General features: G+C 39.8%; 2 protein-coding genes across 9 annotated transcripts in view; both read right to left on the bottom strand.

Moving 5' to 3' along the window:
- Positions 1-6,030, bottom strand: part of cep135 (centrosomal protein 135) — a 9,247-nt gene extending 3,217 nt beyond the window's left edge. For 2 of the 5 annotated variants that reach the window (XM_020603490.1, XM_020603493.1), the window contains exons 1-17: positions 5,645-5,994; positions 5,273-5,387; positions 4,988-5,178; positions 4,714-4,881; positions 4,324-4,465; positions 4,116-4,200; positions 3,889-4,017; positions 3,561-3,776; positions 3,351-3,416; positions 3,032-3,182; positions 2,742-2,953; positions 2,495-2,650; positions 2,269-2,406; positions 1,760-1,837; positions 1,475-1,626; positions 763-878; positions 490-644 (exon numbers count right to left, since the gene is read on the bottom strand). In XM_020603490.1, the coding sequence (XP_020459146.1) occupies positions 490-644; positions 763-878; positions 1,475-1,626; positions 1,760-1,837; positions 2,269-2,406; positions 2,495-2,650; positions 2,742-2,953; positions 3,032-3,182; positions 3,351-3,416; positions 3,561-3,776; positions 3,889-4,017; positions 4,116-4,200; positions 4,324-4,465; positions 4,714-4,881; positions 4,988-5,178; positions 5,273-5,385 (2,268 nt within the window). In that variant the 5' untranslated portion in view covers positions 5,386-5,387; positions 5,645-5,994. Of the gene's footprint in view, positions 1-489; positions 645-762; positions 879-1,474; positions 1,627-1,759; positions 1,838-2,268; positions 2,407-2,494; positions 2,651-2,741; positions 2,954-3,031; positions 3,183-3,350; positions 3,417-3,560; positions 3,777-3,888; positions 4,018-4,115; positions 4,201-4,323; positions 4,466-4,713; positions 4,882-4,987; positions 5,179-5,272; positions 5,388-5,644 lie in introns of all 5 variants that reach the window. The other 3 variants (XM_020603492.1, XM_020603494.1, XM_020603491.1) reach the window with 3 other exon arrangements.
- A 269-nt stretch (positions 6,031-6,299) lies between these two features.
- exoc1 (exocyst complex component 1) lies at positions 6,300-18,551 on the bottom strand. Of its 4 annotated transcripts, XM_020603557.1 has the most exons (20): positions 18,433-18,551; positions 17,722-17,853; positions 17,515-17,645; positions 17,227-17,386; positions 16,906-16,923; positions 15,918-16,105; positions 14,288-14,515; positions 13,927-14,059; positions 13,722-13,831; positions 11,462-11,611; positions 10,283-10,391; positions 9,326-9,370; positions 8,780-8,943; positions 8,546-8,659; positions 8,176-8,255; positions 7,791-8,019; positions 7,463-7,646; positions 7,177-7,376; positions 6,854-7,048; positions 6,300-6,764 (listed from the first exon to the last, which is right to left on the bottom strand). In XM_020603557.1, the coding sequence occupies exons 2-20, from the start codon at positions 17,843-17,845 to the stop codon at positions 6,612-6,614; spliced, it is 2,715 nt and encodes a 904-aa protein (XP_020459213.1). In that variant the 5' UTR covers positions 17,846-17,853; positions 18,433-18,551; the 3' UTR covers positions 6,300-6,611. The 4 variants fall into 4 exon arrangements, with proteins under 4 accessions (XP_020459213.1, XP_020459216.1, XP_020459215.1 ...); XM_020603560.1 differs by lacking the exon at positions 9,326-9,370; XM_020603559.1 differs by lacking the exon at positions 16,906-16,923 and having other exon boundaries at positions 18,433-18,550.
- Between the last annotated feature and the right edge of the window lie 4,054 nt (positions 18,552-22,605).

Genomic DNA, 22,605 nt, shown 5'->3' on the forward strand with positions numbered 1-22,605 from the left:
TGCTGTTCATACTGGCCTTACTGTTTGATTCCAATGTAAATGATGAGGGACAAAATTCACAGTTGTCCTACAGAAAATTCCAGAGCTTATTTCAAGTTAAAATGAGGCTTCAGCAGTCTGAGTTAGTGAAATCATGTTGCTTCTTCCCAAGTTAATGTGCAAACGTTTCTCTTTCCACTGACAGGAGAAATGAGGACATATTTTGTACTAAAACTACAGTAAATCTGAAGGATACTCACTTGATTTGACTAAAAGCAACTGCTGAGGGCCCACATGAAGTTTGGTTAGGCATAAAAATGTATCTTTTTCTCCCACAGAAACAGGACTGTGGCTTTTGTCCCTCATCATGTACTGTACATTAGAACTGCTGCAGCCAAAAGGCTAGTACAGACAGGAGGAGCCCACAGAGGAGCCATAACCTTCATTCAAATGGGCATGTGAAATGTGAAGGAATCTTTTAATATAAATTTGTTTTCTTGATGAAAATACCTTATTAGACAGCTCTTCCTGAAGAGCAACCAGATTCTCAGTCTTTTGATCCACCTCCTCCAGCAGAGTGTCTTTCTCTTTATCCAGGGCAGAGATCGACTTCTGCAGAACAGCCACTTCCTCCTTGTGTTTGGAGTCCCACTGACTCAGCTTCCCTGGCAGAAAAATGTAAACCAAGCAAACACCCATTTAACCTGAGGGAAAAATTGTGCTTTAACAATACAACACTAAAGGTAGCAGTTCACCCTAAACCTTATTAAATCCACAGTTCACCTATTTTATCCTCCAGTTTCTTAATCTGTTCATGGGAAGCATGCAACTCATTCATCTTCACAGATAGCCTGTGTTGAGTGTCAGACAATGACTGCTCCATCTGCGCCTGTAGCAGCCTGCAGACAGACAGGAAAGAGTCCATCAGTCCTTGTCTAACACATTGCCAAAAAAAAAAAAAAAAAAAAAAACCCCCCCCCACGTCAACTGGAACAATAGCAAGTGTCGGGGGGGAAGGTACAGAGGGAAGACACAGTTGCTTTGGTTGAACTTTTTATATTTTAAAATGTATGCGATGTAAGTGTATCCTGCAGATAGAAGTTACACATCATTGTTTTTATGCTCATATTATTAAAGTACAGGGCCAGTGATTCTCTCTGTTTTTGCTATTTTCCACAAATCCATGCAAAGACTAAAACAAAACATTTCATGTACTCACTGTAATATCTGTGATTATAGAGCCTGGTTTAGCTCATTGGTCTGTGCTGGAGCAATCCACTGTTTTTCAAAAACTTAGCTGAATCAAAGACCCTGTCTGTCGACGTTATGTGTAGCACTAAATGCACAAAAAGAGAAACTTGTCAGTGACTGTAAAAACGTGACTGATAAAGTTCACTGTTGGTTTTAGTCTGTATGGGATTTGTGAAAAATAACAGAAAAATCACTGGCATTATATTTTTTTTACATTTAAACTCCATTTTGTTTCAACACAAACCTCAGAGTGCTGGTCTCAGCCCTATGCTGGGCCACCTCCTCTGCTTTCTGGACCAGAGCAGCAGACTGCACCTTCAGCTCCTCCTCCACAGCCGCCCGGTTCTCCTTCAGCAGACACACCTGTGACCGCAGGTCCAGTGTCTCCTGCTCTAACTACACCACAAAACACACGATAAGCCAGGTCGAAAGAAACGGCAACAGGACGCTATTTAGGACCGTGTTACGTTGGTGAACATTACATGGAGAAATGTTTGAGCAGATTTATTGAAATATCAGTCAGGCTCACATTCTTAATGGCACTCTCCAAAACCAGTATCCTCCGCTCCTCTCCCTGTCTGTCAGTGCCAGCTGAAGTCTGGGCAACCTGCAGCATGTTTCGGTATTTAGTGTTAGGCTTAGTGGTGTCCATTCTATGTTATCAAAATATGTAGTTTGAGTAAAGATGAACAAAAGACAGATTCAACTAAGACTGCAATTAAGTTATTTTTATCTCTCAATAAACTAGTGGATTATTTTTCAATTAACTGATCAGAAAAATAGACTTTTATTTAAATGTCTTCTTTTGTCCCACCATTAGTCTAAACCCAAATAAATTCAATTTAAAATCATAAAAAAGTGACTAATGGTTGCAGATTCTAGAAAATTAAATCTTCAAGATATGCAAAAGCTATTAAAATTACAGCCTGACCATAAGACAATGTACTTTGCTGTTGCCTTATTGATGCATCTATGTAAACGACTAAAGTGGTGCAGCAGACTCATGTGCACCGTGCACAAAATTACTCTGGGATGAACCTTTAATCTCTCCATGAGTGCCTCCCTTTCAGTGGCCATCCGCTGGATTTTGATTTCTGCCTGTTTCATCTCCTCCTGTAGTTTCATGACATCAGCTGACAAATCTGTGCTATGAGCCAGCTTCAGGTCCTCTTGAGCCTGTATGCACAACATCATTTGGCCTTTAGAAGTGTAAAATAAGTGATTTCAAAGACAAAGCTAATAATTCAATGTTATCACAACTCACCTGTTTAAACAGGGTTTTGAAATGGTCCCTCTCAGCGCTGAGGGCCTTCACATTGTTTTGGATGTCCTCCGTGTGCTTCTCAAACTCCAACAGAGCAGCCTTCAGCTCATCCCTCTCCTTTAGTAAAGGAAGCAGTTCTGCCTCTGCAACACCTCCCTGAAAATTTGTAAGCATCATACTGTCTAAGGAGAAATGGCCTAAGATGTCATTAAACAAAAAAGTCACCAAATGTATTGTGGTCTCTTACTCTACTTCTTCCCCTGCCTGGACTGCGAATGGGGCTTGCGCCCAGACCACCAGCCCCTCTGGCTCTTCTGTAGCGCTCAGCCTCCTGGCGATAGTAATCCCTCTCCTCCTCTAGACTCTTGACAAATGCATCCAGACGTGACGGGGAGTGTTCCCTTCCACAAACACCATGTTTAGTCCGCATGCTCTCCAACTCCAGCACAATCTCTTTGTCTAGGACAGAGTAACACATGCGTGTAAACGATGCAAAGCTGTTTTAGCATCAAACAGTTAACCAAGTTAACAGTTTACCAGCTGCCATCATTTTCTCCACTTTATCCTGCAGCCTGATTTTCTCCCCTTCCAGGAAATTGACCAGGCCCTCCATCTTCTCAGTCTGCTCTTTGAGCTCCACCAGCTGGTCGCTGAGACGGTCTTTTTCAAAATCACCTTCAGACTGCCCCTGAATTCAACCATTTCCAATAGATTATGTTTTAGCTTGTGGAATATACAAATTGATGTTTGGCAAGGACAATTTGTATTCACTGATGAATACCAAATCTAAACTAAAATGTGGCAGAATCCCAAAAGGGAAAATACATAGAGTATAGAATATATATACTGTACACACCCTTCTCATTTTTGTGATGATATCCTCCAAGTCTTCAATGACTTTCTGTTGCCTTTGAATTTCTTTCTATTGAGAAAATAGACTTGAATTTTGAGGTTTGTCTTGAACTGTGCTAACTCACATTTTGTTAACTAAAACACTGACAGCACACTGCTTGTAAATGCGATACATTTTCATTTTGTCTTTCTCTCCATCGTCTCATATTCTTACTTTACTTTCTTGTAGTTCCACATTAGCAGTTTCCAACACCCATTCTTTATCCATTTCCAGCCGCTTTGCAAGATCATCTATGTGTGTCAGTTCCTCACACAGTTCCAGGTTCTTTAAAGACAGATTGGCCACCTCTGTGGAGGCATCCATCTTCTTCTGCTGCAGTCCCTCTGCCTTCTTCTCCAGTGTCCTGTTGGTCTCCTGCAGGTACTCAATCTGTAACACAAAGCAACAGGTCACAGCTGATAACACTTTCCCTGATCTCATTTTCTACATTATGAATCTATACGTCAGGGTAAGGTCCTGTATGTATGAGTGCTATGCTTGCCTGAAGGTTAAGATGGGAAATCAGTTTTTCGTTGCTTATGTTCTGAGCCTCGAGGGATATCACATCATGAGGTCGTCCTCCATGAAGTGCACGATTCAAACGCTCAATTTCTTCATCCCTCTCCTCCACCTAATAGAAGTAAATGATAATATAACATCTAAAGACCCCCATAGTAACATCTATCACATCAGAATTTTAAATGCTTTTTTAGTTCATGTATTTCATACCTGAGTATTTAAGTGCTTTATAACTTCCTGAGCATTTTCCAGGTCTAATTTCAGTTTGATGATGTCTTCCTGTAGCTCATGAATTCTTCAAAGTAAAATCAGATTTACACAAATACTTAATTAATCGCAAATGCAAACATCTACAACCATCAAGCAGTGACCGCTTCGCTCCGTGATACAGTAAACATAGAAAAAAAACCAAACAAACCTCCCATCTGCCAGCTGCAGCAGGTCAGCTACATACGGATCATCAGGCTGCAACACAGGATAAGCTGATGTAGAGGAGGGAGGTATGAGCTCATCAATCTGCATTCTCTGACGTCTGAAGGGAATGCTGCGCTTTTTTCCACCTGTGAAAGGGAGCAAGAGGAACAGAGGATCTATCTTCTGAGCCATAATTGATATCTGATTTAGTTTGGTCTTTAATAGTCAAATACAGTAAATTCAGATCTGTCTTTCACAAGAAATATAAGGTGTAAGCACTAAAACAAGAGGAAAGTAGTGCAACCATATATTTTTAGCTGAAAAATACATATGAAAATATAAAAAAGATAAATATTACTTTCAATAGGTTATAAGTCAGGTCCCTTGCGTTTACCTGGTGTCTGCACAACAGCTTGCAGGTTCTTCTCCTGCAGCTGTTGGATGCGCTCAGCTTTAGCTTTACTGTCCTTTTCCAGGCTGCGAACCTTGTGCACATACTGATTATTTAAGAACTTAAGGTCAGATGTCTCATGGTCTAGCTTTCTGACGTGCGTCTTGAGCTCTGAAACAAAACAGGATTGTGTGGAGTCGTCAAACCAGTCTGTGGGTCACTGATGTGGGAAAATGTTTCAGATTGTGTTGAGGTGGGAGGCTGCTTGGTTATCTACCTCTGGTGACCCGATCTTTCTCCTCCTTCAACTTGAGCAATTCAAGGTGCAGCTCATTGTTTTCCTTTACCACCCGGGAATTCTCTGCCCTGTACGGCTCCAGAAGAGCATCAACGTTTCGGCTTTCTTTCTCAGTCTTCCCTGCCGACAGTTTGGCATTGCGCAGGCTCTCAGTTGTGTGGACCAGATCACTGTAACACAAAGAAAGGCATGCCTCAAATACAGTTGGCCAGCTGTGACTGACTGGCAGATATAAGGGATGAAGAACATGTTAAAATGTTCCACCTGAATAGTTTCTCCACTAGTGGCAGTGACTCAATCCCCAGTGGTTGTCGGTATCCCAGTTGATCTAGACGTTTCCGCAAATTGACGAATTTCCTCTCTGCGCTGCTGTTCATGGCTGCGATGTGGCAGTAAAGTTGTCGTGACACAACATAGCAACGTTTATATTGGTTAGCAAAGTAGCTAAATACAAAAGCTAATTGCTATAATGTGAAATAAACTAAGAAAATTGTAAGGTCGCATGTTTATCTTAGAGTGCGATAATAACGTAGCTACTAAATAGATGTTTAATATTTGCTAACAGTAACATTGGGTAGCTAGCTTAACAAAGTCACAAACATTAGCATTCAGTTCTAGCTTTAACTACTGAGATACCTGCTGTTCGGCTCTGTCATAACAGGTAGCACCAGTCAGCACCAGTCCACCAGTCAGCACCGTTTCATTACCATTAACCAGTTACCTAGCATTAAATACCAGGAACCTTCCAGTTTACCTTGCTCTGCTTTATTGACAGCTAACGTTAGCCTCACCAACGTCACCTTAATACTACAACGCCGACATAAACACCTCACTTGAACCAATAACTTGCACTAGATTCATTAAAGCGTTACATGTTGATCTCCATTAGTTAGCTAGGCAACGTGAGTTAACATATTTCCGCGGTAATAACGTTTGAAAAGAGCGCCGATCACCTCCGGTTTGGATTCGTCACCATGGAAGTGAGACTCGTAGAGCAGCGTGTTTTGTGCACCAGTGTTGTCCGTACCGAATTCGGACGGGCGGAGTTACATAGATTTTTCTCAAGCATGGAAAGGCTCATGGATCGATTACTCTGCGGGCTTTCCGGGCATAGGCCCTGAAGCCTAATTTATCTAGGGGCCCCAGATCGCAAAACCGTGAAGGGACTATTAACCTTTCTGTTAAAGCAATAAAATCAGAAAAATAGATGCAAAACAGCTACAAAGACATACAAGACTATCAAAAAGTACACTAAAAAGAGACAGAAAATACCCTAAAGACACCAAGACTAGAAAAACAATTAAAAGTTGGTGCAAAATTATTGAATGGGTTGGCAAATGCAATTTTATTACATATGGCATAAAGTATAACAAGGCAAGTAATTATTCTGAGCGGAGTTGATACATTCCAAATAAACAGGCATCCACATAATGCAGAGGTTTCTGCACCACTAACCAATGTACAAATCTCTCATTAAAATACACAGACACACAAAGGAAATGTCCATTGTCCAAAAACACATTACAGGGCAGTTTATGAGTAGCTAGTGTATGTTCAGCCAGTGTGAGGCAGTAGTGAATTACTATTCAACAGTGCATAGCAGCTAATGCGATTGAGCGATGCTGGAGAAGTACTCTAACATGTCCTGGATAGTAAACTCCATGGTGATGCCAGATCCAGGGTAGCATCTGCCGATCAAGTCTTCAAAGTGCTTGTACTGACGGATAAACTCGTCTTGCATGGAGTGCCACACCACCTGGTGGAGCAACAGTTTAGAGACAGGATGAAGAATGCGACGATTCCCAACAACTGGACAGTTTAACCACTTAAAACTATAACTCTCACCTGCAGCAGACTTTCCTCTTCACACAGATGTTTATCAACTTTCTTGTAAAGGTTGTCGAGTCCCTTTTTCACCTCTTTGCCAGGATACTCTTTGATAACTTTGCGCAGCTCCTGTTTGTTGAAGGCGAGCTGGTAGCTCACCTCCTCCTCACGTACACCCTGGGCTACACGCGCCTCAACTCCTTCAAAAAAATGCTGCAAGCAAGAGACAGTAACCAACAGTTTATCTATGATGCACTAAATAAAACCACTCAGTAAGAGGTCATTCATTTCCACGAACATGAAATTTTGTGCCAACTCTGTGATAAGGTATTCAGACTTACATTGAGTTTTTCTAGAGGCTGACCCAGAGAGTTGATTACATAGGACTGCAGATGGTCTGTGTATTTGTGTTTGGCCTCTCTTCTCTCTGCATCCAGGCAGGAGATCTTCAGTCGTGACAGCGTGGAGAAGATGTGGTGGAAATTCTCCATCATCACGACATCCCGTGGTGTCTTCTGACTTTCATTGGCTACCTTCTCCACTGGAAAAAGACAATAAAAATTCAGACCTGTGCTTCTGGGTCAATTAGCCAAACAATATTGAACTGTGGAAGACTAGAGGTCTCACCATTCATGAAAACAGCCCTGATGAGTTTGACATAAGCTTTATCTAGGTCACCTCGGCGTTCTGCACTACGGAAGATGGTTTCAGCCAACTCAGCAAACTCCTCAAACACGGTAACAAAAGACAGGATACCAACTTTGCTTTTCTTTGAAATCTTCACCTCCTCCATCTGTTTGATCTGACCAGACTATAAAGAAACAGGGATTTAGTAAGTTCTCAAGTAAAAATATGTGATTTCACTGACACAAACCATACTTTAATTTAGGGAAGTGGTGACAAAAACAGAGGAAAAGGAGATGTGAATTCTCGCCATTGTGTGAAGCCCACTCACAATGCATTTGTCAAAGTTCCTCTTGACAGTGACCAGCACATTTCCCAAAGTAGTGCTGAGGTAAGAGGCCGGGTCAACGTTTTCAGCGGTCCACACATGATGACTCATCTTCACCAGCATGTACAGAGAGTTGAAGCTGTCAATCTTGTCACCCAAAGCGATGAGACTGTTGAGCTCCGTCTCGATGCTCTGGAAGATTTTATTCATCATCAGCCGCACCATGTCTTTTCTGAGTCACAGAAAGACAAAGTTGGGGGAAAATGGGCAGCCAGAACTGGAATAAGGAGAAGGGTGTGCTGCATAGGAAATCTGAAAAATATTTCCTGCTATAAAGATGGGTGGTCCTTTCAGCGTAACTGTTAGCTAATGATGTGCAACTACTCACTCTGATGACAAGGAGTGTCTGTGTTCTGCCTGGGGAGCAATTCTTGACAGTGTGCCTCCATTTGATTCCTCTGTTTCTGGCTGACAGGATGACAGACATAAAACATGGCAGATCTAAACAAACACTTTCTGGCGTGAACATAAATGATGCTGTAATCAAAAACATGCCCGTGGCTGCTATTGCTATATTATTTTATGCTTTCAGGGGGATAAACGATGCAGCATCAGACAGCAGCAAACATCCATTAACATGAAGTGAGGTAACATTATTCTTCTGGATTAGTAACTAGACTTTGTGTATGTTGCTAATGACTAGGTGGCATGTTATTTGATCTGTCACAGCTATTTCCAGTATGTGATCATATATTTACCTGAGCAAGAGGGGGTGTAACTATTGGGTGCTGCTGCAGTTTGAAGAACTTGCTAATGAAGTCTTGCTCTGCAAGGCACAGAGGTTCAAGTTCACTGAGGACCTGCTCAAATATCTGCAAACCAAACAAACACAAAATGCTCCATTTACTATCTCAGTAAAGAACAAGATGTGTACACACATTTATTTATATTCAACATCTAAATGTTGAATTTCTATATCTCTGCCACATCACCTTGTCAAACTTGGTCCTGTCTGCTACGTCCAGGTCGGAGGCGGACATGTTTCCCATATCCAGCAGTGATGAGGACTGGGAACGCCTGCTGTTGGGGCCCTGCACCGTGAGCTTGTTCAGGCTTGAGGTAGAGCCTGTTAGCTTCCCCGAGCTACCATGAAGGCCTAAGACAGCCCAACAAATACAGTGTAATTCAGTGTTTTTAGTGCCAGTAAGCCTTGTTTTGGGAACATCATGCAGACTTGTGTAAGTCAATTTAAGTGGTATCAATCAAAAACAACATGGGTATTGATGGTTAGCTTTTGCAGTCATTCATTATAGACTCATAATGTGTGATGATGCATTAAGCTGCACTGTGAACATTTAGCACAAACCGACCAGGTACAATGTGAGGTAATGGTTTGTAGAGCTTCAAGTGGTAAATATCTGGATAGAGGAGGAGTCTGAGCAAAGGACTCCTTTTAGTGCAGTTATGTATGACACAATGGTAAGAAGCAGAGTGGGCAATTGACAGTGGAACAAGCGCTATCCAGATGCCATACTTACTTTCTGTTTCCTGTTTGAGTGCACTTTCTTTCCGCGGAAGCGTGGCTGCAGCCAGTTAGAAAGGCAGGTATCAAAGACAGAGACAGGTTAGGCTTAAAACATGCAGCATGAGAGGGGTGAGGCTTGACATTAGATGTACAAAGTTACATATATGCTGACGTGCACTGCAGTGGCTTAGAAGAAACATATGCTTAAAGCGTTGGACAAACCTTTGGAAAAAATCTTTTTTGTTTGTTTTCAGAAGGAAAAAGCTAATATGGATTTATACAGCAATGTTTTATAATTCAGCCTATTTGGATTTTAAATATTCAAACAAGCAGAGAACTGAGCAGGCAAGGTCCTTGTACAAAGGGAAAAAGAGACATCAAACAGTGAAACAACAGGCAGGACCTTATGGCAGAACACTTATAAGGAGGTGTCTCTATATCTTTGGCCTCCCCAGGTACATACATGAGAAGGTCAGAATATTAGGAACACCTCTGAATATAATGTAGTCCAGTACACCACCACCTTTAACTATGACCTCAATAATAAACATAGGACTGAATTTATACATTTATGACAATTGCACCAAAAACTGAAACATTTTGAGCTTCATAAACACAGATGTTAAGGTGGAAGTGTTGCACTGATTTGCATACAATTTTATGGGTGTACCTAATAAAGTGGCCGGTGAGTGTAAGCTAGGGGCAAATATGCTTCTGCCAACAGATGTGATGCACAAATGGCTGTAAAGAAATAAGGTTTTTATAGTTATACATGGGTATTTCATTAAGTCTGTGACAGTGTAACACAAATACTGGACAAAACAGTCTGGAGGTACAGTGCAATTCAGGCTGCTTTTGAGTGTTTGTAAGATGGGACAAAAACAGATGTTAATACAAACTCATACTAACATTAACTGCAGCAGACAAACACACTTCATGTCTCTACAGTAACAGGGCTGGTGAATCTTACCAAACTTGCCCTTTGCTTCCTTGGATGTACCCGCCATCTTTATCTTGGCAACCTCAAAAAAGTCTTTGATTTCTCGTTCATATAGTCGGCTCATATAGTCCACATAGGTCTGGAAAAGGGAGATGGCATTTGTTAAGGTGTTCGGACACCAAACACCGTATCTTGAATATTAAAGGAATAGTTTGACATTTAGGGTTGCCTTTGTTGCAGATTAGATGAAAATATTGATTATGTGCAGTAGATATAAAGCTGGTAAAGCATGGTCATCTTAGTATAGAGGCTGGAAACAACTAGCCAGGCTTTGTCCACAAATAACAAATTTCCCCTCCAAGCCCACCTAAAGCTCACTAGTTCACATTATATCTTGTTGATGTAATCTGTACAAAAGGTGGTGTAACAACACAAAGTTGTGGTTCTCCAGGGAGGTATGAGTGGGACTACTTGTTGGCCATTAGCAATGGTTTTCTAGGGTTTCACCCTGATTTATTATTAAAAAGAAAATTATTTAAAATATAATAAAATCATTTCCATATCACTGGGGTAACATGACTATATCTCATTGGTATTATTTTGTCATCTTTAGATGCTGCAGTCACTATTACTCAAGCCTGTTGCCTGGTAACGCTCACACATGCAGGTATCTCCAAGGAAACTGCAACAGATTACGTTATTGTCCTAACTCCAGAGAACTGTTGTTGATGGCGTCTGAGTGACAGCAGAGGAAGCACTAATCTCAGATTTGTATTTTAGGCATTTTTCACATGTTCAAAAACAAAAAAATCTAAATAATTCAATATAACGCCCAGCCTTAATTATGCACATGCACAGGACATACAAACTGTGGGGGGTGGGGGGGTTGGGGCACTCACAGAGGAACATGTACTGTAGCACAGGTAGGGGTCTAAAACTCCATGTGAAACTTTTTGTTACTGCTAATGCAAACTTCCTTCAGCATTAAACTCTATTATTACTAATACTACTGTATACAGCTGCTTATTGAGTGTTTGTTGCAGTATTAAAAGCTCGCTGGCTGTTACTATAGTGCGCACATGCCGCCAACTCAACCAGGATAGAAATCTTTAACGGACAGACATGAACTCTCTGCAAAAAACAAACAGCAGCTTGTCCCAAAATGCCCAACTATTCCTTTAAGTACTTTTGTTGGATAACAGCACTGACCCTTGACAGCCCCTCATACTTCTCCCTGTGGGTGTTCTTCAGCCACTCCATGAGCTTGGCATAGCGCAGCAGGTCCCTGTGGAGGGGGCTGTGTTTGGGCAGGGTCAGCTCTGCTGTGTGCTGGGACAGCGTAGAGCTCTGGTCGTGGCCCTGGATGACAGAGTGAGGAGACATCATTAGAAGTGCACTGAATACTATGGTACAGATAAATCTAATATTTAATCCCATTCCATCTTTCTATAAACACACAGACAACAAACATAAGGACTGCTTTTCTTGCTTCTTATCACAAATGTGTGATAGCAGCCATGTTACTTGTAATTACCAGGACACTAGATGTTTTCAGGGTAAACAAGAAACTGTTCAGTTTCAAAATTCAAAACTTTTTCAGCTCATCTTACTAATAAACATTTTGACAAACCCAGCTCTTACTGCCATACCGATATTGTCCTCACTTCCCCTCAAGGTTAACTTGTTCAGTCTCTACGGCTTAAGGCATGCATGCAGAGCAGACAGGCACAGAATTTAATGCTATGAGACCTTTTGCAACAAAGCCATGTTAGCACCCAAACTTTAAAAGCACTCGGTGCAGACAGTTTGTGATGGAGGAGAAAGATGATCTTTCTAAAGATGCTCCCTCTTCAGCTCTGAGATCAGATGAGAGATGTTAGGTAGTTAGGAACATATTCCATGCAGTAATGAACATACATGTACCATGGTAGGCTGTGGAAGGCCTCTGAAGTAATGACATGTAAGTTGGAGTGAAGTATGCCAGGTCAAACATTAGCAAAAGGGGACATGTGGGGGTTGCTGTGAGGGTACTCACTGGAAGTGACAGACAGGAGGACCTATAGAACTGAGGGATGGTCATTTTGAAGTGACTGAAGTGGTTGAACTGACACAGAGACAGAGAGCAGAGGGGGGGATGATTCAAAGTGAGCAAGACAGAAGGACAAGAATAGGAAGGGCACAACTGGAAGGAAACAACACACAGAAGCCCAAGAAAAGAGTCTCAGCTAAAGAGGAAGGCCCCAAGGACGACGAGAGAAATAGCCTGGAAGAGACCAGAACAGACTGTGGCCCTCCAAGGTGCAGAAGCCTTACACCGGCAAGGTGTGAGGACAACTCTCTTATAGTTGCTATAAATAAAATAAAATCCTTCTCCCTCTACTTTTCTACTTGGTACGCTGTCATTCTGCTTTAATATTCTCATGTAAGTGCCAACAAATTGAAGTTTGAGGGAGAAATTTTACAAAAGCAATGTGCACAGCCTGAATTTAGTTTCCAGTTGCTCATTACAACCAAAGTACTAAAAGATTATTTAAACTGTTGATCATTTTATGAAGACTTTTATTACACCACAGGGATCCAGACTAACATTTATACTGGTGGCACTGGTGGGTGGAACCAGTGCCAGATTTGGTGGCACCACCTCTGTTATTAGTGTCCTACTACTTAACAAAGGACTTGATGGTGGGTTTCAGCCACTACTAACTTCAAACTGGGACTTCGCTAGACGTGAGCGTCACACATACATGACTTTGATCTATTCAGTCCACACTGAGTGCAACCTCTGTGCCGCGTCTCTCATCAGAAAAGCTGCCTGTCAGCAGGAGGACACCACAGTCTTCACCAGGCTGACTGACAGCAGAAATATACTGTACTGGACAAAAACAGTCTTCATGTAGTCTCATCAGCATGACATCAGCAGCATTAATAAGTATGGTTTTATTCATTTAAGTTTCCAACACATCAACAGGCTAACAAGTGATCTACCTGATTTAAGCAGCTGTCTGTGGTGATTACACTTCAAATGTGCCAAAAGAAAAAATAGACTTGAAGTGTAAAAAATGAGTCTAGAAATGTTGTGTGTTTCAACACATTTTATAGACTGAAGTCTCTGCTTCATGAGACGGGTGAGCGACAGATCTGCAGATAAATGCTGCAATGACAGCACTGCAGAGATTGTTACGTCTGTCCACTACTTTTACAGTGAGAGCGGTCATTCGTGCATAAGCTGTTTATTTTGCAGTAACACCCAGCGTGACCTTTGAAGAAAGTCAGCTCACATTAAATACATTTGGTCACAAAATGTGACTAATCATTCGCAGTCTTGAGTCCTGCACTAGTGGCCATTAGTCTGTATAAAGACAAACGTAATGACAACTACAGAAAGTCAATACAACTGAACCTTTAAGAATATGCTAACTAAATGTTTTAACCTATGCCATACCCCGTGTAATAACAGTGTGCCTGTTACCTGATGAACAAACACATTGTTGAGGTGATTGGTGAGGCGGCGAGCGAAGGTGTCTCTTAAGTCAGCGAACAGGAGATGTTGCTGCTTCACAGCCATCAGCTTGTCATGGCCTACAGAAGTAACATGACAGCAGGTTGAATAAGACTGTCACCAGCTAATTAAGGTGATCAGCAAGTAATTGATAAGATGCCATATGCAAACAAACCTGGTTGAAGGGCCACGTTCATGCACTGCAGAAGAGCTTCAGAGGCGTTGATACAGGCCTCAATACCTTTAGGGGAGGTGAGGTCGCCCTCCTGCAAGGCCCTGATGTGTCCTTTAGATAGGTCCATGTAGTTCTGCATGAGAACAGACAAACAGCCATAAAAGTAAGTTTAACAGTCAAGCAGTAAAGCTGGTATTCATCCCCAAAATAGCCACACTTCAAATATGTTTATGCAACAGAAACTATTTTAGAAAGTCAAGACGGGCGCTACTTTGTTGAGCAGATTAGATTCTGACACCCATCATTAGAGGCTTTCAGTCTGATACTCAATTTAGCAAATATACAGTAGAAAACCACTAACCACTAAAAACTGGATCTCATCCAGCAGTTTGCCATTGTTGGTGTTGCTGATCTGAATGAGGCGGTTGCTCTGTGAGATCTGGTCCATCTGCTCTTTGACGCTTTGAAGCATCTCCTCATAGCTGCTCAGCTTTCCTTCAATGGTGTCTACCTCAGCCAGAGCCTCATCCAGCAGCTTCATCAGGATATTGACCTGCTTCTCCGAAGCCATGATGGACTGGATGTTAGCCTTGAAATAAAAAACAACAATGAGGGTTAAGAGCTGGGAGAAAAACAAATCAATTCACATAAGACTCACTATTCATATCTTCTATGATTCTGACTTGATTCACAAAGGCTAAAATCAATTTCTGGGATAATGTTGACAGAATATAAAAGGTGGAAGTTAGTGCAGCACAGAGACAACATACAGCGAGTACATACTAGAGATGTCTTTTAACATTAGTTTAGAAAAGGAACTAATTGGAGTGTATTTTAATGACTTGATAAGGAGTTCTGAAAGAGGAGTGAAGGATTGTGTGAACAGCCCATCACTAACAGATTGACGTAAGCACAGCAGAGCATTGAGCTTAACTGACAAGAGCAGCTTAGCAACACACACTGCAGCAGTTCAGTCAAGCCGGTGGGACAAGGAAAGACCTCGTTCCTACAGACCTGTGCCTGTTCTAATGCTGGCTTTCTCTGATAGTAACACTGCAGCAGAGATGCTGTTCTCCACTGCTGCAGACGTAACATTAACAACAACCCAGCCCTGTCCATTTTACAACAAGCGTGGCAGCTTTTGTTTTTATCAAAAACCTGCGGTGGAAGAAGTACTAAGATTGTTTACTTAAACAGAAGTAGCAATGCCACAGTGTATAAGTAGGGGTCCTGTATTCAAAATGTTAGTATCAAAATATACTTAAAAGTACAAAAAGCTAAAGCACTCTATGTAAAACTGTATATCATTATATTGGATTATAATTACTGATACATTGTAGTGCACATCAATTTATTGTTGCAGCTGGTAAAGGTGGAGAGAATATAACTTTTGCACAATACTACTCTACTCTCTACTAGTTTTACTCATGTAATTGTTGCTTTTAAGTAATATTTAATGTTTTCTATAATTTGAACTCTAATGTGATATCTATATACTGTATGCATTTTAATGTTTTATCCATCTATGTGCATTGTGTTAGGCACGTCAAACTGCTGTTTCATATGAAAATGTTCTATATGAATACACTTGCCTTGCCTTATAATTTGAAGTACTTTGCATACTGCCAGGTAGCTTGGGAAATTCCCACCAAGGATCAATAAAATCTTATGATTATAATGTATTTTGTTCAGATAATCTGAAAAATAACTAGTAACTGAAGTTATGAAATAAATGTAATGTAGTAAAAAGTACATTTGCCTCTTAGTGAAGTCAAAGTACAGTATGACATAGCAGAAATTGAAAATACTCAGGTACATATATCACAAAATTGTACTTAAATACAGTGCTTTACACTACTGCCACAAACATTTAACCAGCAATGTTGGTCAGTAAATTACACTTTGGCTTACAAAATAATATGTTTTTATAACATATACTGTATGTTATATTTCAAATTATGCTGTTTAAATTATACAGGTGCTTCACTCACCCCATCTAAAACCTGCAGCTCTTTGGAGAGCTGCTCCGCAAAAGCTTCAGCATTTGAGATGGCATACTCGCACATCTCCATCATGCTCTCAATATCCTGCTCCTCACGGGTACTCAGCTCCTGGTAGTCATCCAGAGCATCGTCATCACCCCCGGCAACACTCTGGCTCTCACCACTCGGCACAGACTCTAACAGCATGAGAAGAAATGAAAATACACACGCAAAACGAGTATTAAAGACACATTCAGGTATCTGCACATCAGGTTTTATACATCTCTTGTGAGGACAATTAGAAACATAAAAACATTCAGTAATAAGAAACTCATTTTAAATGATTTGGCTATGTATTATTAAAAAGCCAAAGTATTTTAGAATAGTGAAGTCTTAAATCACATTTTGAATGAACTGTAAAGTTGTACTCATTTTCTACAATGAAAGAAAATGTAGCATGAATATGAAACCATAAAAAAGTAGATTATGCACCACCATAAACCACAAACAATCTTAGGTAGTGGACAGAGGTTTATAATTAAGAAGCAGATTTATAGCTTTAATGGCCTTTATCAGCTAAATGTGCTTCTCTATATTTGTTCTGGCTGATAAAAGGACCACTAAATGTCTGTGTATCAAACTCAAGCACCAAAACTAACAAATGCACTTGACTTTGGTCTGGAACAAAATTTCTACTACAAGTTTCGATGAAATTAAGCGCAAAGTACATTAATGAACACATGTCAGTGAACAATCCTATGAATTAAGGTGGAATGGACAAGTAAAAAAAAAAAAAAAACTAAAAGTGTAGTAAAAAATGATCTTAATGTGTGTTATGAATACTGAAAAAAGAATCATGCCCATCCTTATTTAGTGACAAATACAGTAATTCAAACAGCTGGAGACTTAAGGAGGTGAGAGTTTCTAATGAGATTTGTGGTTCAGGGTCATGAGCTATGGAGAGGAGTGAGGAGGGGGGAAGTTAAGTCCTACCAACCTTCCGCTTTAGGAAGCTCTGGCCAGAGACAGTTTAAGAAAGAGAAGTGAGAACAAAGAAGAATTTAACACAGAAAACCAAACCACAAACCAGGATACAAAGAACAGATCTCTAAGCATGCGATTAATAAATAAAATCAACCAAAAGCCTGCAAAGGTCCTTATTTCTGGTCTAAATTAGAATAACTCAAACATGACCAATACACACTAAGGTCAACACTATTGGTTTAAGTGAAAAAACACCCCTTGAAACAAATATAATCAAATCATGATGAAGAGGCATGCGGTCACAGGGGTGGTGATGGACAGAGTGTTTCCACACCTTCCAGCAGCTGAGGACTGACATTCACAAACTCCAGCTTCTTCCTCAGATAACGTTGGTTCAGTTTCCAAATGCAGGAGATGAAGGAGTTTTTTTCAGCCGTACTGCTGGCCAGCCACCGGTACACCTTCTCAAAATGAAGATCAAACTCTGGGTTTTCCTAAAACACAAGAGTAAAATACAAAATATTTTAGATCTCAGTGAGGGTGAAAAAGAACTTGATAGCAACAGAACGTGGTTCTGAAAGAAATAATGGACAAGACAGAGGAAATACATTATTTTTCTGACCTTGCTTGCATCTTTGGCATCTACTTCTGTCAAATCTCGAAGCTCCCAGGTCTGCTGTCGCTTGTAAAAGTCCCCTTTATCTGATTTTTTCACTTTCACAACTTTAACCTGGACAGGCCTTTCCGTTGTAACTGGAATAAAAAAGCAAATTATTTCTGAAAAATATCCCCTTTGTGATTACTAGTTCTGCTGGTATTACCCATCTACCTGTCGCACACAAGAAGCAGTTCTTCTTTTTCTTTCCTGCCTTGCAGACATTGACGATGCTGAGGAGACGCTCATCATTGGGTGTGAAGATGTCCCTCTGGAGAGCATGTTTGATGGCTGTCATAGTGGATGCTATCACAAGAATGCATGGCAGATTCTGAATGTAGAGACCACAGGGGACACCCCTCCACTGTACATTCATAAACACTATGTATCACTTTTGACTTACACTCCATTTATCTTAAACATTATTTTGTTACCCAGCATCAGGTAAACACAGCCATTTAAATATGTAGGGACTCACTGTGCAGTCTATACATAAGTATGAAAACAGAGTCAGCCCAGCTGATGACAAGGGACAAATCCTTGACATGAGTACATGTAACACACATATCAATCGGATATTTAAATACCCCATTACACCCAGATAAATCATTGTTTATGGTTTGTGATTAACTGACAATGAAGCACCCAGAGGACCTTCAAAAATAAATAACTGCTTTGATGGCTTCTCTGTTTGTTAGCTTGCTAACTGCTAACGTTGTTGCTAGCTCGAAAGTTACAGTAGCTACTGTTAGCTCAATGACATTACGTTGGTTGCACAAACCACGCAAAGACTACGAAAAACATTGTACCACTGTAAAAAGAAAGTAAAATAAAATTCACTCTGTTTGCAGTTCGACAGAAATATATATCATAATTATTTGTTACCTTGTTTAGTCACTCCACCAGCCCTTTGCAAAGCACCAACCTCTCACTTCCTGGCTGTCAGACGGAGCTGTCATGTGACATCCGGATTCGTCGTGAACCACAAACTGCATAGACGTAGACTGTCTGATACAGTGCAGTGATGTCATACTGCTGCTGTATGGTGTCAAAATCAAGTTTTCGTACTTTTGTGTTTTCATTTTAGGCTACATATTTTAATCAAATTACCACATACCCAATTTCTGGCCAGGTAGTCTGATACAGAAGCATAAAAGTGCACAATATAAGATGTCCATGGCTTTCCACAAATATTTCCATTGGTTTATCACACTGTAATTACCTGAGCAAATCAAAATAAAATGTACACCAAAAGTGAGTAATATAGTCACTGTATGTAGTATTGAGTGCATGCTTTACTGAGGGACAGTATCAGACATGAGACAAACACACACAAGTAGAACAGACAGGTTATATAATGGACTTTATGAAAGTTAGAAATTGAATACAATGCAGTACAAGTTGAGTATTACAAAGAAGGTGTATGTAATATACAGAAGAAAGGGGAAGGTCAGCTGACTCCTTTGTTGCGACAGCAATGGATTTTTAAAAACTAAATGTCAGAAGTTGTATTGTGGGTTTTTTTTGCACAGATGTCATAAGTTTAGGAGTAGTTAGGCCCTTAGAAGTAGACTATCAAAGTTTAATATGATAATACAATATACCATAATCATGATAGAATTTTACTATTATTAAGGACACAAAGCTATTTTAGAATTTGACTACGAGTGAATTAGTTATTTTATGGAGACAGTTAAATTGATCATTGAATAAATATTGTATAATTTAATTACCCATCAGTAATGGTTTCTTTTGTTTTACTTTCAAATATGTGCAATAGGCTGATCTATAATTAGAGTATTACAAGTTGGTTCTTTGTCATGAATATATCTGTGACCTTTGGTGTTTGTGAGTTGATAGGTTTTACATTTGAGCTTCTAAAATGTGTCATCCCTTGCTGTTTTTGGCTAATCTGCTGAGATGATGCCTGTTGTGTTTTACATCACCAGGTGGCACTGTTAATCCACTAGTTATAACATCCGTAACTATCCATTTCTTTGGTTTATGTGTTGTGCCAAATTCTTACTTTATCTGTGTCTCTGTGCTCTCAGAGTTGTAGCAATATTTTGTTATATTTTGTAATAAAAAAAGATGATATACATGTTCATGGTGTAGAGAAAAAAGTCTACTGAGGTCATAAAGAGCTTTTGTGCAAACCTACAGAGTCCATTGAATGTCATCAGAGTCAACACTGTGAGTCAGACATGATGGAAAAGAAAGTCTTGGATTAACGAGTGATATGCAGACAGTGCCCTGAGGTACACTGCCTGTGTGTACAAAGACACTGCTGGATTTCCCAGCTGCTGAATTGTTACACACTGTCATAACAGTTACATTTATGATTTTTCCTGCATGTAATGTAAACTTCGAAAACTGGCATGGCAATGGAAATAACATGTCCAAAATATATTACACATGTTAATTTCTCACTTTTCTTCAGTCACTGTGTGACGTAAACTCTGGCTTTTGTGTCCAAGTCACAGCAACTACCACAATCCAATGATATCTTCTTTAGAGGATTAACATGTAAATCAAACAACAGGCAAAGGATACAGCATCACTGTAGCTGTGTAAAATCATATTGCAGGCCTCTGTAGTGTCCTATAAGCTGTAATCATGCTCATGTCATCTTGAATGGCTCTAGACATTACTTTCCTTCCTGCAGTAGAGAGAAAAGACAAATGTTTTGTGACTGCAGTTCATAGATATTGTATGCTGCACAAACATACTCAAATGCTCCAGGAATATTCAGTTATTTCTCTGATATTAAAACAGAGGAGATTTTGCTGTCAGAGAAACTAATGGAGGAGTTTACTGTATGTGGGTCTTTTTGACAGAACTGTTAGTTTAAATGATTAAAATAGGTTTTAAAAATGTTCACCACAACATGAAAAAGTTTTTGACATGAAAATCTGTTTTAAAACTTTAAGAACAATATATAGAATAATCTCATTTTATTGTCCAGAGGTACAAAATGGAAATCACTTTCATTCTGTTTAACACACTTGAGTGAAACTTTTACTCCTAAATGATTAGATGTGCCTAAGCCTCAAGAAGGCACCTTCATCAATTTGTAATTCCAGTTTAATGGCAACAGTTGAATAGTTTTTGTTTATAATATATCATTGAAAAATAACAACATATTTCTTGCGCTTAAGCCAGTATAATATTCCTTTTCACCCCAACATGTATAATAAACATCTAAGCACCACAAGCATTATCTTTTTTCCACATTGCTGGTTTAACAGATGTTGTGTTTTCCTATAGTCATGATTCACCCATAATTGCTGCTATTCTTATATTCCTAATTATATTACCGTATCTATAAATTTATTGCATGTTAAAGTGATGATGACGGTGGCACAAAAACATTAACTCCGAGGTCACCACTGGGGGGGTAAAAATAGCAGAAACTCTGTTTGGTTTCCACAAAGTGTAATGGAAATATAATTATCATGCTAGTTAATACTCATGCTGTCTAGATATTTGTACTACTTATTACTATAACCTTAAGTTTCTTTTTTTAGTCTCCCATACATTCCACACAGGTTCAGCCCTTTACACACAGACTCAACTGCCACACACACACACACACACACACACACACACTGTTGCATACAAAGTCTAACTGTCTGGGCCCAGCTGTCTAATCTCAAAAGATACACACTGGAGGATACATACCTAAAAGACTGAATGGTTCCAGTTAGCGGTGTGATAGCTGACCAGTGCTACAAAGCCTGGCTGTTACTTCTTTCCTTTGTCACTCACTGAGTGTGTGACCTCTTGATCATGATATTTGTGCTTATGCTATTGTCTGATTACTTAATAAACCACAAAAAGACAACTTGAAAGCCTCTTCCATGACTCAGTTTGAATGAAACAGAGTATTTAATCAGAGGACGGGAGGCGTTCCCATTAAATGAACTTGTTGTGTCAGGAGGACACTATGTGGCAGTGAGGGAGCCCCAGAGACATGCACGGAGGATGTCATGCAGATGTGACTTGTAAACAAAAGGGCTCTACTTGCCGGTGCTACAGCGTCAGGGGAAGGTGATTACATCTGTGTAATCTACATTTGACATTCACATGAGTGATTAAAGGCTGATAGCATTTTCTATTTTAGTTTAGAATTAGAAATGTTTGAGTTGCTATCTGATGGCATTTTGTACAGCCCTTTAATATGCCTGAAGAAGGCATCATCTGTGTTGTTTTAGGCCCATATTTGTGGTGTTGTTGGCATGCGCCCAAATGAACAAATCTCCACATATACAGTACAGGCTGACTTAAAATATACTATTCTAAGTTTGCTTATTGCCACCTGTAGAGACTGGAGGCTGGTCCCCACAACATACAGTTTGCTGAATTTTACACAATACTGTGTAGATAAAGTGTTGGCTTTGGTTAAGATTAGGGTAAGGGTTAGGTGTTAGGCAAGCAGATGGTTAAGATCTCCCAGAAATAATTGTAAGTTTACGTAAGGATCGGGTAAATGACAAAAACAAGGATGTGTGCGCATGGGCAGGAGTGCTTTACTGTTTGCTCTTTGTCTGCATAAGGTTAGGACTATAGAGATAGTATGTGAAAGGGCGATGCTACAAAAAGATGATGACTGTAAATTAAGTGAGAATAAAATCACATCTGAAAAAGAATAACAATGTAAGAAAGTACAATTTGCATTTCTGCTCCTGAATTCAGTTGGTGATTAGAGAAAATGTTGCTTGATTACATTAGTCTCCACTCGACAATAGCCTAGAGATGAGATGACTCATTCATCAGTTTCATCACTTTACTGACAATTTTGTGTTTATTTATCAATATTAAAAATATTATCTTGTTCCTTGTGTGTGCTCTATAATCATTTTTTTAAATTAGTTTTGTGTACTGTGTGTGTTTAGTTCTTAGTTTTCCTTTACATTATATCATTTCAATCAAGATAGCTGAAACAGTTCCATAAGTCCGACATTCTTTTTCTTATGTAATGTAATGTTTGTTCCAGTTCATTTCAGGGCGCAAATTGATGTAGGAAGCCACTTTGAATTAATATTTGTTAGCTGATGA

The sequence above is a fragment of the Monopterus albus genome, unplaced genomic scaffold (assembly GCF_001952655.1).
Source record: "Monopterus albus unplaced genomic scaffold, M_albus_1.0 scaffold61.1, whole genome shotgun sequence".
NCBI lineage: Eukaryota > Metazoa > Chordata > Actinopteri > Synbranchiformes > Synbranchidae > Monopterus > Monopterus albus.

Coding starts and splice junctions, on each gene's coding strand:
- exoc1 (XM_020603557.1), bottom strand. CDS start 17,845: ATGACAGCCATCAAACATGCTCTCCAGAGGGACATCTTCACACCCAAT. Junction 10,392..11,461: donor AGTATGAGGGGCTGTCAAGG/GTCAGTGCTGTT, acceptor TCCCTTTTCCAG/ACCTATGTGGACTATATGAG. Junction 9,371..10,282: donor GGAAGCAAAGGGCAAGTTTG/GTAAGATTCACC, acceptor AACTGGCTGCAG/CCACGCTTCCGCGGAAAGAA.